The sequence below is a fragment of the Myiozetetes cayanensis genome, unplaced genomic scaffold, assembly GCF_022539395.1.
Source record: "Myiozetetes cayanensis isolate MyiCay16 unplaced genomic scaffold, myiCay2020 scf2-11, whole genome shotgun sequence".
In the NCBI taxonomy this organism is placed as follows: domain Eukaryota; kingdom Metazoa; phylum Chordata; class Aves; order Passeriformes; family Tyrannidae; genus Myiozetetes; species Myiozetetes cayanensis.
Window position 1 is genome coordinate 88,693,137 of NW_026087411.1, and position 18,107 is coordinate 88,711,243.

Sequence of the window (18,107 nt, forward strand, 5' to 3'; positions counted from 1 at the left end):
GAGTGGAAAATGGAGCCTAAAGAAGGTTTATAAAAGTCCACAGAATAGACTTCATGATCCTTAGAAGTTCATACTGTCTTAGTAATTTGAACCAATACATTGTAAAATAAATTATAACCATCCTGAATTCTTGAAAAAATGATGAAATCTTTGAAGGTCTGAAATAGATAATCAGTAAGCAAGAGTTTCCTCCACAAGATTCTCTATGTGAGTCCTTCCAGTGGGCTGGAGTTCTTCAGGAGCAGTGTGGAGCCCAAAGCACAGAGTCATAAGTCCTGTCAACAAGCCTGCATCAGCATGGGCTCCTCTCTCCATGGGGCCACAGGTCGTGCCAGGATCCTGCTCTTTCATGGGCTGCTGCCAGGGCTTTTATTTCCAGTTCGTAACTACGTTATCCCAGAGGTGCTACCACCATTGCTGATGGGTTTGGCCTTGACAAGCAACAGGTCCATCCTGAAGCTGGCTGGCATTGGCTCTGTCAGACATAGAGGAAGCTTCTCAGAGAAGCCATCCCTCTAGCCCACACTCCCCAGCTGCAAAACCTGGTCACACAAACCTAATACAAAAATTTTTTCAGTGAAACTAAAAATTATTAAAGTGACTCACTGAACTTGCAGAATAATCATTCCAGATAAGAGAAAAAAGGATTCAAAACAGTAAAGACAACAAAAGCATTCAGATCTAGAGACGATACCATAATTGAGGAAACCTGAGTGAAAGTACTAAAGCAGCATGAAAGCTAAATTGATTTTTTGGAGCTGTATAATACAAGGAAAGATTGGCAGTTATATTATATACTAAAAAACTCCTTCTGTGAACAAGGAAGAAACACCTCCTTTATATATTGTCCTTTGATATTTTTAAGATTATTCATAAGATAAAGTTGTCCTTCTGGCTGTGATGTTTCTGTGGATTTGTCTGTTACACAAAGCTTTCAAAGGAAGATCCTAATTGCCTTTGCATTATGCTGGTGTTTTCTGGGGAGCAATTTAATGGATCTTTGAATGAAGTGTAATTCAACTTAAACTGATAATTTACAGTATGATGCTGCTTTCGTTTTCCAGTAATTTAAAACAAAATAACATTAGGAACAAATAATAGTAACAACATTAAAATAAACTGAATTATATATACTATGTATTGACTGCAGGAGCTGTTCTCTCCAACTTTCATAGCTTCGTTATAGGTAATATAGTGAGAGCTCTAAAAGAACCTATATCATTAAATATTGAACCCACTGTGACAGATAGTTTTTTGACATTCTCAGCTTAGTACAGTCATGGGATCACAGAATCATAGAATGCTTTGGGTTACAAGGGACCTTTAAGATCATGATTAAAGGGAACAATTCATTTGCCCTAAACTTTTTTTTCCCTATATCATAAGCCTGGAAAATTGAGGTGATGATGCCCTAGAATTATCATTCTTTTCTTCTCCACTCCTTTTCTACACTATTTTTGTCTCTTCTCCCATTTTCTCTCACTCTTCGTGTCATTCTTCCTTCATATGATTCCAGAGAGTTAGGGAGATTTTTTTTCTCTATTTACTTATGGAGTTTGTCAGTGCTCCAGTTTAAAATCTGTAACCTTTTTTGATATGTAATATATACCATGGCTGCATGATTTTCTTTTCATGGCTTATAAATCTGCACCCATACTAGTCAGTAATGTAGTTCAATAGGCATAGATTTACAGAGTAAATCAATTAGTGCTGAGGACCCAACATCACCATGATTCATGTTTCAGGGAGCTTTGACTCACACTAGACCTCATTTGGGACTGAATGCCCAGTCCAAGCATCTCAAATATCTGAGATGTGAGACAATGTTCTGGTGCAGGTTCACCTGAAAGAAATTGAGTTCATGTACTCTTGAGACACAAGTGAAACAAGGCATTTCAGCTGGGAACAACCAGAAGGTTTACTTGAAAACCATGCTCTGGATCTAAACTCAAACACTAATATAGTCATATTTCAGCAAAGCACTCCGAATTTGCTTCTTACTTTGCAACCTCAAAATGTTGATATTTTCCTTATTACTTTCATGCATTATTCTCTTTTTACAGCTCATGTATATAATTATCCAATGACTTTTTCTTGGAGTCATTCACAGCATAGGCTGCTGAACAGCATAGACAAAAGATATCAATGTTCTTATTTGCTACCCCCTTTCATTTGCTTCTTGCACTTATAAAAGATAGCAGCTTATCATAAAATTGTGAAATTCGCTTGGGAGAAGTTCCTGGTCATTCAAGCATTATGTGTTTCTTGCAGCTGAGGTTAATTCAGGAGAATATGGGTGATTTTGTCCTTCCCTTAACAAAGTACAGTGACAGCTTTAAGAAAGAATAATAACTAGTTTGGGACTTTGTATTTCCATATACTATTCCTTGTGAATTGACAGCGATACTTTTTTTCAGTGTAGTTGGCTGTTATATTTTCAATCTTTATATTACTTTGAAGAACTTTTTAAAAACTGTTTTTCTTGCCTCATGAGGAGTCACTCTTCTTTGTTTTTAGCATGTTACAACATCAATAGTGAAATGTTATAATATTGCTCATTTTGATAACAATAAGCTTCTCACAATTTGTTATGAGACCTGTTATTTTTAATCTTCTCCATAATAGAAAAGGTAAGCCTATAAGAAGAAATGACTGCTGTTACATACACAACTCAATAGAAGAATGCATGAAAATTATTACTTTAAAGGTGAAGACTAAAGTCTGTGTATTATGGCAGCCAGCAGTGATGATCTATCTTTTTGTCTATAAACAAACTGGAAACACATCTCATAACTAGTTTTAAAGATTATCACCATCAACTGTAGATTTCCAGGAAGAATTCAGTTTATTATTGCTTTTTTAATTAGCTGAACTGTGTAATGTTGATATTAAAACTACTGAAAGCAGGATTCTTGATGCTGCACAAATGAAAGCAATCCAGTGTCTCATTTACACTCCTCTCACAGTGTCTGCAGCAGATCTATAAATAGAAGAGGCTGCACACAGAAATTTATTATTGCAGCTGATAGCAATTTCTTTGCAAAGGTGTCTGGGGGCATTATTCATGAGATTCATTCTGATAGACTCTCCAGCTGAGATCCTCACTTCCCAGACCTGCGGGTGGTCAGTTTAGGAACACACTAATCAACTGCTATGAACAAAGACTGCCACAAGACTTACTCTTTTAAAAAATACAGGAGGTCTTTCAGCTTCAGATTATTTCCTTTAATCTGATTGCATGGATATTATAAGCAGATAGCAGGGTTTTCGAATCACAGGTATTTGATATTTTATCAGTGCTCATCCTAATGATTGTGCTATTATCGGAATACCACAATGACTGTGATTTGATACAACACACATTATGTCTTCTGCATTCATACCCACAGGCACATGTGACCTTATCAAGTATAAAGCAGACATGTTTCTGTTCAATACTGAGGATACATAGCAATCACATGAACTGACCTATCTAGCTATTATCTAATTTTGGCCATTAAAAAAAGGGGAAATATCAAATAAGACCTTTAATGAAATTATATTTATAATAAGGGATAGATGAGAATCTTACACTTCTGGTTTTCCTATCTGATTTTGGTTTTCCTACCATATCTGTCATTGTGCTATCTTTGAATACTCTAAGAAAAATAATTTGTGCAAACAGAATATGCACATTTCTAAACCTTTTGCTTTACCACCTCTCCAGGTTGATTAGAACTTATTATTCCTCTGCCTATTCTAATATTTTTTTATGACTGAAAACCTAAGTTATATGATAGCAGAGATATTACCTGTTTATTCTGTTTCAATTTCAACAGACACTACTGTAAGCGTAATTCAGGGCTTTTTTTACATCCTACTGTGTTGCCACAAGCTATATGTAATACATGATGTATCGATTTGCAAAGTAAACTGGTAACTTTCAATTTTTTTTTGTTGTCATATTATTTCATTTTTTCAGACATAATAGAGGACCTGTTTTTCTGTAGCAGTTATTTTGACTGTGTTATAAAAGATGCAGCACAAGCAACTAGTGAGACATTATAAAAGCCACTTATCTCACCATGGAAGGAAAGATAAATTAAATATAAAATTAAACACAAAAGAACCTGTCAACTCGAGTCACCAATAAAGCATTATGGCGTGTCTAATGCCAGGTGCTCTACTAAAAACAAAGACTTCTATTACAACTATAAGTCAAATGCCACTGGTTCTTGATGAGTGTAAAACCTGTTCTGTTTGTTTTAAGAGCATTTTGGTACTTATGTATATTTTTTTGTTTTTAATTTAAATTTGTCAGTGATGCAGAAAATTGGTATTGTGAATGCCCTAAACTCTACACTGGAAAACTCTGCCAGTTTGCAACTTGTGATGAAAATCCGTGTGGAAACGGTGCTACGTGTTTTCCAAAGTCCAGCCGAGATGCTGTTTGCTTGTGTCCATATGGAAGATTTGGCATCCTCTGCAGTGAAGGTAAAAACCATTTTCTTCATGCATTGGTTGTAGTTTCTATCATTCATAGAAGTTGTGGTAAAAAAGTCAAATATTTTGAAGGCAAAATACTGAAAGTGACCACCTCCCCACCTACAAACACAGCCCAAAATCAGAGCCACAGACAAAGAATGCTGAGCTGATCATCTTCCCCAGGTGTTGTTTCATGAAAGCATAGGTCAGAGAAAGGGAGACAGATGGATCAAAGAAGCTGAGAGTTTACAAGCAAGAAAATACCAGGTAGTGTCTGATGTTTTGGTAAATTACCTGGGGAAAAGCTGAGAGAGAGATTTGACTGAGAGCTTCTTTGGAGAAATTGATTTGCCCTGTAGTTTGATTGTGGGGTCTGGTTACACCAGGTGCTGCAAAGCATCCTGGGAGTTGTAGTTCTAAGTACTCTGTTACACATGCTCTGTTGAATGCTTATATGAGATTGGCTTAAGAAGTTACCTGTGTGACGTGGCAGCATTGAAACTGCTATATAAGCTGGGACTCCTTGAATAAACTCTCTCTCTCTTGTTACACACCACGTTGGTGTCGCTATGGTCCCCATGGGACTTATTATTTATTATATTAATAACTGCTACATATGGCGCCCGGAACAGGGACCTAAGCCTTATCCTGAATCAGGAAGAAATACGGACCAGACGTCAGGTACCAGCCTATATTTAACGCTGAGGGACGTCCGCCGTGAAAAAGAAAGAAACGCCAGGTACCAGAGGAAAGGAAACTCTGATGGGCGGAGGCGGGAGAAACCGCGATTGAGCTCGAAAAAAGGCCTGAATTCGGTAGGAAATTGCCTACGTTTTGAGAGGACGCTCTCGAGAAGAAAAATCTACGTCCCAGGTGAGAGGACGGGAGAAAAAAGAAAAAGAGGAAAAATGAAAACTTTTAATTCACGTGAACCGCAGAATATTACAAAAGCCTTAAGCTTAATATTGAAAAGACTTTGGAGACAAGTTAACAAACATAAAATAGCTGGACTTTTAAAATTGATGAAAATAACTGTTTTAAGACTGCTGTTATTTACAATTCTTAGTAAAATTACTTGGAAAGAGGGGTGGAGAAGCAGAGAGAAAATAGAAATAAAAAAGGTGGACGCTTTAAAACCCTCGCAAGAGAACTCGTCCACAGAGAGAAACTTTGAATCTTCCCCTCCCCCAAACATAGTAAACCATGGAACTCCACGTGCTAGTGCAGTCTGGAAAGGGGGAGGGGGTCCGAGAGCACGGAAGAAAAGCCTTAGAATATACCTTTTTGTACTGAATTTTCGCGGATGCGTGAATTCCGAGAAAAAGGCGCGTGTCGCGGATTATGTGACTGGTAAAAGGGAACAAACTTTGAATCCCCAAGCCATTAAAAACCTGCAGACACGTGGAGACCACGCCGGGGCGTGGGCAGCACCATCTTGCCCATGCCGGGAGCAGGAGGTAGTGCCTTCTCTTCCTGTCTCGTGGCCATGTTGCGGACTGCCTCTACTGGAGGCAACCATGGAACATGGTCCGTGCTGGGAGCCGGTAGCTAAGCAACAGCTGCTGTGCCTACCAGCTGCAGTGGCGCGATGTTTAAAAAAGATACGTGATAGCCGCTCGGCGTTGCGGCGGCGAGGCCGGCGGCGGGCACAGAGCGCGGGGCTGTCGAGGCGCTCGGCAGCCGCAGCGAGTCAGGCCGGGGATGGAGCTGCGCACGGCTCCGCGGGACTGCTGGCGGCGGGCGGCGACTCCGGCCCCCGGGCGGGCGGCTCGAGAGCGGGGCTCGGCGGCGACGGCGACTTCATCTCGCGGTGCCGGCTGGTGTCGACCAGGATGCGGCGGTTCCTGCGGAAACCCAGATGGCAGGCGGCGGCACCACCGGGAGCGGCGGGCCCGGCGCACAGCGTGGAGGCCGGGCGGCTGGAGCGGCGCCGCCGCGGGCGCCTCTGCCCGGAGGCCTCAAGCGGGCCAAGGCCCGGCGAGCGCGGCCGAGCGGGAGGCAGTGACCCGAGCACGGAAGCCCCGCCGCAGCTGGCGACGACTGCCGCCGCGCCCCCGACCCGCGTGGAGCTCCCGGCGGAGCTCCGCGTGGAACCCCGGCCCCGGGGGGCGGCCGCCGTGCCTGAGGAGAAGCCGCGGGGCGGCCCCGCGGCCATCCCGGGCGGCCGAGCAGGCTTGCACCGGTACTGTGGTGCAAGTTTGTAAATGCGCCGAGGGCGGCGCGGCAGCTTCGGCGAGCACGTGTCGGCGGCGCAGAGCTGTGAGGCCTTCACCACCCGCCTGCACCTGGAGCGCGAACAACCCGTACTGGCGGCCGGGCCATACCTGGAACTGACGGCCGCGTCCCACTACATGAGCCAGCCCGCCCGTGCCGCCGCTCCCCTGAAGCGGACCAGGCGGCCGCAGCAGCGCGGCCCGGGACAGCCGCACACGCGGCACAACGCGGCGCCGAGCCAAGGCCCGGCGGCGATGAGCAGCGACATGGCCCCCACCGTGAGCGGGCCGGGCCAGGGCCGCAACGATTCCAGCTCCTCTGGGATCCTCAACAGTGACAACACCGCCTCCCCACTCCTGTGAGAGGGGCGGCGGCGGCCCGGGCAAGGACCCGGGCCGGAACCAAAACTATACAGACATTATATTACTGACTGTTTTTACATGTTTTACATATAAACCTTTAGAAATTATTACAAATGTTTTTGTCTAAAATAATTTAGTTAACTGTCTTTAGTTTTCTATTTACACTAATAAGACAGAAAAATTCAACATTACCTTATTAATACATTTTTAAGTTTCTAATTTCCCTGTAGCTTTGTTTAAATTACTAATAGTCACATTTACTGAATATTGTTTAAAATTGTTAAGTTCTTAAATATATCTAAATAAGTTTAAGTTTATAACTATTTCGTTTAAGTAGTAATTAGCATCTTTAAGAATTTCTATTATTATTATTAACAGATTATAATAGTAACCTACCTATTAATTTCTCTAAATACACACTCAGAAATATACACACTACTTACCAGTATTATACCTTTAAATTCATTAACTTTCCATATTCACAACAAAAGAAGGGGAGTAGACGGTGAGAATATGCATGTAATTAAGTAAATCCTGAGTCAAACAACTTTCATTCTGACCAAACACTACATAAAAGTTTAAGTTATATAGCTAGAATATGAAAGCAAAGATTACATGTATGCATGAATGAAAAATGATTGGGGTGGCCACCCGAATGAGTGAAAGAGAGATTGTGTGAATGTATGAATCTATGTGAACCATTTACACCTTATACAAAATATCTGAAACGAACACACACAACAAACACTACCTCTAATACATCGCCTTAATAAAAGACAACTTAAAACATGATGTTCCTCCTTTAAACTTTTCCTTGTGTTTTAATAAAGTAAATTTTCCCCAATTATATATAAACCCTCAGATTGATAAAGGTTTTTGTTCTACCCAATTGCAAAAAACCCTTAAGTAAATAAGGTTTAATCAAGAAATAAGTTTACTACGTCAAGTGAAAAACGTTTTGTTAAGAATTACACTGTTTTTTGAATTTACACTGTTTTGTATCTTGTTATTAATAAAAATGGGGGAATTGTGGGGTCTGGTTACACCAGGGGCTGCAAAGCATCCTGGGAGTTGTAGTTCTAAGTACTCTGTCACACATGCTCTATTGAATGCTTGTATGGGATTGGCTTAACTTACCTGTGTGACGTCGCAGCATTTGAAACTGCTATATAAGCTGGGACTCCTTGAATAAACTCTCTCTCTTGTTACACACCACATTGGTGTCACTATGGTCCCCATGGGACTTATTATTTATTATATTAATAACTGCTACATTTGATTTTTCCTCTACTTAGGGAATCATTACTTTGAACATTTTGCATATTAAAACAGTGTATAAAGAATACTTTCTGGATTGTAGGAATACCACCAGGTACCAAAATTTAATTAATTTTTCAGGTCAAAAAGAGGAGCAAATTAAAATTTACCAAGTGCTTTGCCATGAAATAGGAGACAGTATGAAGGGAAATTAATAAAGCAAAGTAAATAGACCATTTTGACCTATATTATCAAATGAATTGATTATAAGGATTGGATGTCCACACACAGGAATTTCTGACCTAGAGCAAAGTATTCTTGTCCCCTAACAGTCAATGTAGCAAGAAGTACTGATTGAAAAATCTACCTATAGAAAATAATCACTGGTCCTGAGCTGATTTAGTGATGCATATGAAGTTCCTTTTCAAATAAATATTAGGCAATGTTTGGTTTGGTTTTGTCATATCAGATACATATTTAAGTCTTATTTAAAATTTTTATTTCCAAAATTTTCACTAGATGAACATTTATGTTTTATCCATGTTTTCGTTTAACCCTGATAATTACAGCAAATAGCAAATACAAGAGGCAAACATATGAAATGTGTGTGATACTTCCTTGGTAATCTTTCTTAGCTTGCAGAAGCACAATACATTTGGACTTCATAGGCTGTATCTCTAGTCATACAACCTGCCTTTCTTTCTTCCTTCTCAGTTCCACTGCATCCTCTTTAAAACGAGGCTCCAGAGCTGACTCAAGGTGCAATATTCAAGGTGTAATAATGCCACTGGTTTAAACAGGAGTGCTTGACATTTTTCTCTTTTATTCTCTGCCCTTTTCTTAAACACTTCCTCCATTCTATTTCCTTTTATGAGTGTACTGATGTATTCACGAAGGTGCTTATTAAAATTTCTAACACCTCTCTCTTTGAATGCTGATGATGAGTTCAGAACCCACCATTTCATATTTAAGGATAGGACTGTTTCTGAAATCTACCCCAATTTGGATCTGTCAATGCTGAGTGTCATCTAATGCTTTTTCTCTGTCGTTGTTTAATGAGGCTCTTCTGAAACTCTTCATATCTAACCGTTTCTAAATTTGGAGATCTCAATAAAAATTGAGATCCTAAATTGAGAGAAAGTAAACAAATTCATTAGTCTGATTATACTACAAATCTGAAGTCTTTGAAACCACAGAAAAAAATACTGTTATTGAATGGAAAGGGAAAACTCTGTTTGGATCGCCATTGTAAGCCGGTAAAATGAGAAAAAACACTCAGCTTTGCAGGACAGAGTACAAATGGAGGGTAATAAGGCCACAACATAAGAAATTATTATTGAAATATGAAAAATTATTTTATTGAACCGTGTCTTAAGAGTTTAGAAGGAATAGAAATGAACTAAGCACAGACAGAAGTCTTAAAATGAGTTGCAAGAGGCCCCATTATCACATATTCTAAAACAAAGAAGGGAGGAACAGAGACACAATACAGTGAAGTCTGGATGCATCCTTAGGGATAATCCTAGTGAAGCCATACTTTTAGGGAGGTATTTGAAGATAATGATAGATTGCCTAATTAAAATGGTAGAACAATTTTAGAAACAGAAAGCAAATTTAATTATTTACTATAACAAAATGAGTGTCCCAGATAATAAATTTAATAGAAATAAATTGTCCATTAAAATTAAATCATAGAAGCCCACATTTTAAACAAATCATCTTCTTTTTTCATTATGTATAAGATTCACAATAATATTTTCTCCACTATTAAGATTAGTAACCTAGTGTATGCTACTTTGTGTCTGAAACACTGAAGGAAAGCTGGTTTCTCTTAAATGTTTATCATGTTATTTATGTTGGTTTCCGTCAACATGAAACGAACAAGATGTCACAGTGATTATTTGATAAATTAAATATAGCTACTATACCAAATAGAATTGCAATTTCCTGCCAGCTTTGCTGTTCCTACCAACAGAGATTATTGAAAAAAGATAAAGTAAGGATAAATAAAGAGAGGCCAAAAATGGGCCCACTGCTACAGATCTTCCCCATATCAGAACTCCAGTTACCATCCATTAAGAGCTGGAAGTGGAACTCAGAACATCAATCTCTATAAGTATGTAAGAAGTGATAATAAAACTCTATTAAATGGAAACAAAACAAAATAGAGAAAACAAACAAACAAACATCAAACAATTTGGGGGTTATTTGTTATGGCATGTTAAAGATACATCATTTTATGGGAAATGTACAAAATTCAAAAAGTGAAGAAAGTTATAGGGCTACCCTAAACATGACAAATGCGGCAAAAATATAAGGACGGATAGCAACTTCTGTTAGACAAACCTATATAAATATGGAAAAATAGACAAAGTCCAGGATTGACAAGGAATTTTCTTACATTTCTGAGGCAGATGGAACATATTGCAGTCTTAACAGGCTGGTAACAGTGGCTCTGAGTTTATCTTAATTATCTCATGCTTGTTTCATACATCAATAAAAGCTTCCTAAAAGCATGTCTATTTTTCCCAAGTAGCAACGTGCATTCTCACTCACTACACTTTTTCCTTGCATTTATCACTAGATGACCACATTATTTTGACTGCAAGTGGACCATTATACATTGAAATCTCTCTCAGGAAGCTACATAGCTAAGGCATAATGGGCCAAGGGAATGGGGGATGATAATATAAAATAGAAAAGAGGACAGGCTGTGTTCATCAGGCAGAGGACATGACCAGACAAGCATACTGACCAGCCAACTATTCACATGTGACTGGTCCTTTTTGTCTCTGTATCCCTCTATTTTTCCACACTTGTTCCTCCCCAAATCACCTAATTCTCTCCAAAAAACATCCTTAAGTCCTGTGCTATTCCAAAATCATCTTCACCTGCATCCTGTAACAGGTCCCATACCCCATGGCAGTTACACCCTTCTGTCCAAATGGTGATTGATCCAGTGTTGATTCATTGCAGTTGTGTCACACCTTGACACTAGGGCTAAGAGCCTCCTAGGACAGGTCTGGGAGGGGTCTGGACAAGGTGTTCCTTCCTCTGAATCCTTAAATTGGGTTCCTGCCTGCCACTGGGCTCTGTGCTCTTCTGGGATTATGGAGATGGACCTGTGGTGGGCTGATGGTTCCTGGGATAGGGCTGGGATTTGACTGTTGATTTGTGGAGTTAAATGCCTCCACGACTTCCAGCTTAGGGGGGAATAGGGAGAGGAGGTAGAGCACACCATCATTATGCAACACATTGCAACAGAGACTATGTCTACATGGGCAGCTTGATTCTATCTCCCAAGTCATTTGGGCCTTTTAAGCTGTATATAGAGAGATCTGTGTCGTTTAAACCAAGTCCAATTATTGAGCTCTGTCTTTTCAATAGATTTGTGTGAAAGCAGCCAGCATTCAAGCCCTTAGACTGATAAATTTGCTTTCATATTTAAATTAATAAAAAGTTACTTGCATTGTAGTTTTTTGCAGAATGTAAATCTCATCCAGTGTTTAGTATCACAGATTTGATTAGAGTTGTTGAATTGCTACCATCTCTGTAATAAATCTTTCTTTCTTTTTTTTTTTTTTTTTTTTTTTTTTTTTCCTATTAACACTTCTATGTAAGCATGGACTGGAGGCATTCTCTGGTTGGTACAGGAAACTGATACAGTCTGTAAAAAAAAAAAAGGGCCAGTATGTTTCAAATGTCTGAATGTAAGGAATTTTGATACGTAAGACACAGAAATTTTAAATAGGAAATGTCAGGGCATCATTGTACTGTGAGGTTGTGATGGTTTCCTAAATGCAAGTGAAGCAGAAATGGTTCATTCACCAGGACTAGAAATGAAGACCTGGACTTCTAAATTCTTTATGTTGCGTTGTTATTAATTGTATGTTACACAAGAAACCGAGCCCCTCTGGGAAGCTGTTGGTTGTAACATCAAGCATTTTGTTAAACCAGGAACCAAGAGCAAGCACTTCGTAAGCACAAATGCAAATTTATAGGGAGAAGAATTTCAAAGGAATGTGCATTGCTAAGACGAGTAATTGTGCAAGTTGCAGTGTTTTAGACCAAACTTCAGTGTTTTAGTCTCATATATGTGACAACATATATGAAGCAGACCTAACTGTGACACCGCATTTAGCAAACACACCCTGAAAAGGGCCATTCACAGCACTCATTCACAGCAATCTCTAAGGATCTTCCTTGAAACATTTCTCAGCAACATTTATGGTAATGCTTCACAGTCCAAAGGATTCCTGCAGGTTTTCTGTAGGATGCATTCCCCCATGTATAAAATTCATTTCAAAGTGTTGAAGTGGAAATAGCCACTTGCTTCAGGCTCTGTAGAGCGAAAATCAGCCTGCAAGCGAATTTTTTCTGTGCAGCTATGTTTGGCACAAAATGTCACCTTCAGAGCTGTTTGAGTCTGAAGACTAAATCATGCACTTAGGTGACAGCAGATGCCCAAAGGGTATTTCCTCAGCTAAAAAAATCTGCATTGCAAGGTTTCTGGTCAGTGATAAAAGACCTTGGGGAATGCTGATCAGGGTTGCTCTTCTTTCTGTTCGAGACAATTTGTTTTCTGGGTCATTTGGTTTTCAGTGGGCCTTAATGTCCCCCACCTCTTCAATGGAAGAGGAATGTCATAAAAATTGTAAAAAAACACACATAGGCACACTCACACACTATTATGTCACTGCTGTATTACCAGTTTTTCAGATTCATATTTTCGTCTTTGTGCAGTGAAATCACTTTTATTATTTCAAATTGCAGCTCAAAATCAAAGCATAACTCTGGTGACTCCATGATTACTGATGCCACAGGACAAATAAAAGGAATCCATAACTGTTTATTGGAGGTGGGGAGGGGAAGGAATACACCTCAATTACCCATTATGTGCATCACTAACTCCTCATAAAACAGCCTTCAAGACATCAAGAGTCTTTTACTACTGCCTTGAACTCTCAGCTGGCACTGCACTACCCTTCAGCTCCAGCACCCCTTAGCTTTTCCTCCTTGGACTTCCCAGAGTTTCCAGTGAAAGAAGTGGGTTTGCATGGCAAGGTTCCCCTGTAGCCCATTGTTCAGACCATGGTGAGACAGGCTGTCCCTCTGCAGCCCAGTAAGGTCCGCAACGGAGAAGATATCCACCTGCAGCCCATGGAAGACTCCACACTGGAGCAGATGGATGTCCAAAGGAAGCTGTGACCCCATGGGAAGCCTGCACTATAGTAGGGTCCTGACAGGAGCTGTGGACCGATGAAGAGAGAAGCCCATGCTGGAGCAGATTTGCTGGCAGGACTTGAGACCCCATGGGGGTTCCATGCTAGAGCAATCTGTGAAGAACTGTAGCCCTTGGGAAGGACTCACATTGGAGAAGTTCGTGGAGGACTGTCTCCCATGGGAGGGACCCTGCACTGGAGCAGGGGAAGAGAGTGAAGAGTCCTTCCACTGAGGAAGAAGGAGTAGCAGAGACCTCATCGTAACCCCCATTCCCCAACACCCTGTTCCCAGTGGCAGGGGAGGAGTTAGAGAATGCAGAAGGGAATTTAAGTCCGGGAAGAAGTGAAAGGAGGGGACAAGTGTTTTAAGAACTTGTTTTATTTTTTATTACCCTACCCTCATTTGATTAATAATTTTTCCCCAAGTCAAGCCTGTTTTGCCTATGACAGTAACTGGTGAGTGGTCTCTCCCTGTCCTTGTCCTAAACGATGAGCTTTTCATTACATATTCTCGGTCCATCTGAGGAGGGGAATGATACAGCTGCTTTGGTAGGCACCTGGTATCCAGCCAGGGTCAATCCACCACAGCTTGGAAGACTTTAAAACACAATGCCTGATAGTAATTCTCATTCTTTTTTAATATTGTCTTTGCATGGCTTGGGGAAGATTGGCTTGAGATCAACTCAGCCAAAAGGAATCTGGGGGGTGCTGCTCTACAGTCAGCTGGATATGATCCAGTAGTGTGACCAGGTGCCAAGAAGGACAATAATAGTGTATCAATAATAGTGTGACAAGCAGGCCAGTGACTGTCCCACTGTACCCAGCACTGGCAGGCCATACTTGCAGTACTTTGTACAGTTTTGGACCCCGCACTTCAAAAATGACATTGAAGTTCTGGATTGTGTCCAAAGAAGGGCATAGAAGATGGGAAAGGGTCTGAAAAACATGCCCTGTGGGGAGCATCTGAGGGAACTGTGGTTGTTTAGCCTGGAGAAGACTCAGGTGAAACATCATTCCTCTCTACAACTACCTGAAACAAGCTTATAGTGTGGTGAGGGTTGGTCTCTTCTGCCATGTCTCAAGTGAAAGGACAAGAGGAAATGACCACCATGGGAGGTTTAGATTAGCTATTAGAAAAAAAAATTCACCCAAAGAGTGGTCAGGTATTGAAGCAAATAACCTAGGGAAATGGTGGGGTCACCATCTCTGGCAATGTTGAAGAGGCATCTGGGTGTTGCACTTGGGGATATGGGGGTTATGGTGGTGATGGGTTATCAGTTGGACTGGGTGATCATGAATGTTTTTTCCAACGATGGTATTCTGTAATTCTGTGATTCTATGAAATATGTGAGCAGGTCTTTAGGACAACTACTTATCCCACAGGGTATATGGCTGCTGATCCTAGAGCCAGACATAGAGCTGGTAACTGTTCACAGTTGGTCAATGTTAATATAAAAGAAGTGTATTATCTAATTGCAATTCTCTAGCCTGAAGTCTTCATCTCTTTCTATTCCTTTAATGTGTCTTGTTTTTTGTAAAGTATTGTAAAGCTGTGGTTCAAGATGTATTGGCAGTGAATGCTGAAGGAACATTAATTTTAAACCATAACAGAACATTCAAAGAAAATGAAACCATTATTCTTTTTCTTCTTTGTCACTTTATTCTCTTTTCTTTGCTAAGATTTTTTTCAAATGAAAGTTGATTTTTTTTTTAACTCCCATTTTTTATGCTCACTTCCAATAAGATGTACAATGTTAGGGAAGTAAGTAGTCAACCACATTAATATATTTATATAATGGGATAATTTGTCATTATTTGTTTGTGAGGCAATGGGACATATCATATCATGTATTATTACTTGTTCACTACTGGGAATGCAGAAAAGCCCAATGATGAACGACATAGAACTGACAGAGAGACACAGGACAAGAGCAAGGACAAAAAGGGAATAAAAGACTTCACTAGTCTGTCAGAGCAGTGTGTGTTTTAGGCACAGTGTTAATTTGGAATCTCTTTTCACAGGGCTCATCATCAGAGACATTGGGACACATCTTTGTTCCTTCACCACTTCAGACTGTGCACGCCAAGGGCAAGGGCAGAATTCAGCTTGAATGGTGTCTAGACAGGAAAAAAAATAATCCAATGGGGTTAGCTGTGCCCTCTGCTCCTTCAACTACTGCCAAACATTTTACAAATAATGTTTAAAATGAGTGAGTTTCAAGGAAAAGATTATGCAATTTTCTGCACAGTCTTGGCTCCATAGCTTTATAATGAAAAGATAGAGAATAAAATGAAAACATGGAGCTGTCTTGCTTCACACAATGTTACCAGTCACTGTATTTTTCACACAGGGTTATTATTGTTATGTTTTTTTTCAATTTCCAAGTTAAAAAATAAGTAAGAGTATGGTCATTGCATGAGAGGAATCTCAAAGACTGAATATTTTACATTGGTGCACATTTACTGATGACCTTTCACTTTTTTATGTGACTGAATAAATATCTCTTGATAAATAATACTTATTGTAGAGAAGAAACATGATTAAAAATGTGGTATAAAATCTATATACAGCAGTCCAGAGACAGATAAACTATGGAATATCTGTCAAGTTAGATAGATTGAATTAGGTAGAAATATAAGCTTTTTAGTCAGTATTAATTAACATTTCTAAATACCTTTTACTCTCCAGAGACCAGGATAGGGAGGACTATTTGCAAACAGTTACTGCATCTGCCTTCCTGCTAAGGATAGGGTAGTTAATTAGATACTGCATCTGACTTCTAGTAGGTGTGAGAAACTTCTTCAACATAGTGGAGAAAACTGTGAAGTAAACCAAAATAATGTGTAATGGTTTTCATAAAAAATGCCTGTGGGACTCCTCTTGCCTTAAACAGTATTTCTTCCTGTGGTGACCACATGCCTCATAAAGGTGTAGCTCCATAAAGTGCTCATGCACCATTTCAGGTGACATCCAGGCACAGTGCATGCACAGAGAAGGACCAGCGCAGAAGGAAGCAGGGCTGGGGTATGACAGCCGATTAACAAGTGCAGGTAATCAACACTAAATAAGGACACACCAACCAGGGAATTTTTTAAATTCCCTAAACCTGTTGGTGGGTGTGAGTTGCTCCTCTGGAGAAGCATGCCCTTCTTCCTGCTAGCCTCCTGATAACCATTGTTATGTAAATCTTTGTGCCCAGATATCAAGTTTAGCCCACCACTAGTGATATACTGGATTTACTATTGTTTTTAATTGGGTAATTGTACCGCTGGTTTCCATTACTTACCGTTTTGTTATCCTCAAATAATTTGTTGATCCCAAAAACTATTGACTGGTGGTGTCCGTTACCATGTATGGAACCTAGAGCATGGCAGGGGCTACTTAAGCCCCTACAATGATGAATATATTATGGAATGTACTTCATGGCCCCACCAAAATGCACAGTTAAAGCTGGATGAAAAGACCATAAAGATCTGAGAGGAGATGCACAAGTAGTCAGAGATGGACATCACTCAGGAAAATAGCTTCTTGTTAGATGGTTTGAAAATAACTGTGCTCTGGTACCCAGGGGCAAAGAATATCTAGTGACTATGCTCTGGTCACTACCTGGAGTTCAGAGATCTACAGTCAGTTTTTCAACACGCACCAGGCTTTGTGCACAATTTTGTGCAAATAATTAGGTTTCCAAGATCCCTAGGGTTCACATTCTTTAAAATACGTGGGAAAAAATAGTTTCCTTGATTTTACAAAAAAGGAGTTCAGAATTTCACAATCATTTAGCTTTTATGGCCATGAAGACCAGAGACAAAGAACATGCAGAGGGGGAAGTGGTTGCAGGATACAGAGAAGATAGGCTTCATCCTACCTATCCTTATAAGTCTGAAATACTTTACTTTGACTTCAAACCCAATGATGCTTTTTTTATTTGGTGTGGTGAAGTAAGGATTTTAGAATACTGTTCACCTGACCTGTATGAGGTAGGTGTTTTATATGAAAGACACTATATCCTAAATGTGCTTAATTTTTCTACTGGCATAAGTGCAACATTAGGTGATCAGCTGTTATACAGACATCTATGTCCCAGCTCATATAATCATAGAATCATCAAATGGTTTGACTTGGAGGAGACCTTAAAGATCATCTTGTTACAAATCCCTGCCATAGTAGGAACACCTTCCACTAGACCAGGTTACTCAGAGCCCCATTGAGCCTTGAACACCTCCAAGGATGGAGAGTCCACAATACCTCTGGGCAACCTGTTCCAGTGCCTCACCACCCTTACAGTAAAGAATTTATTCCTAATATCTAGTCTAAACCTTCCTTCCTTCAGCTTAAGGTCATTCTCTCTTGTCCTCATCCTGTCCCAGCAGGTCCTTGTGAACAGTCCTTCTCCAGCCTTATCGTAGGCCCCCTTCAGGTACTGGAAGGTGGTATAAGATCTCTATGGAACCTCTTCCTCTCCAGACTGAACAGCCCCAACTGTCTCAGCCTGTCTTCATAGGAAAGATGTCCAAGCCTTGTGACCAATTTAGTGGCCCTCCTCTGGACTTTTTCCAACAGGTCCATGACTTTCTTACATTGGAGGCT

The 18,107-nt window shown here is 40.2% G+C and overlaps 1 protein-coding gene across 1 annotated transcript in view; it reads left to right on the forward strand.

Moving 5' to 3' along the window:
* The window catches only part of LOC126640159 (protein eyes shut homolog), a 673,551-nt gene that overhangs the window by 611,885 nt on the left and 43,559 nt on the right, over positions 1-18,107 (forward strand). Inside the window, exon 32 of the mRNA XM_050315721.1 lies at positions 4,301-4,473. Within this exon, the coding sequence (XP_050171678.1) occupies positions 4,301-4,473 (173 nt within the window). The remainder of the gene's footprint in view (positions 1-4,300; positions 4,474-18,107) is intronic.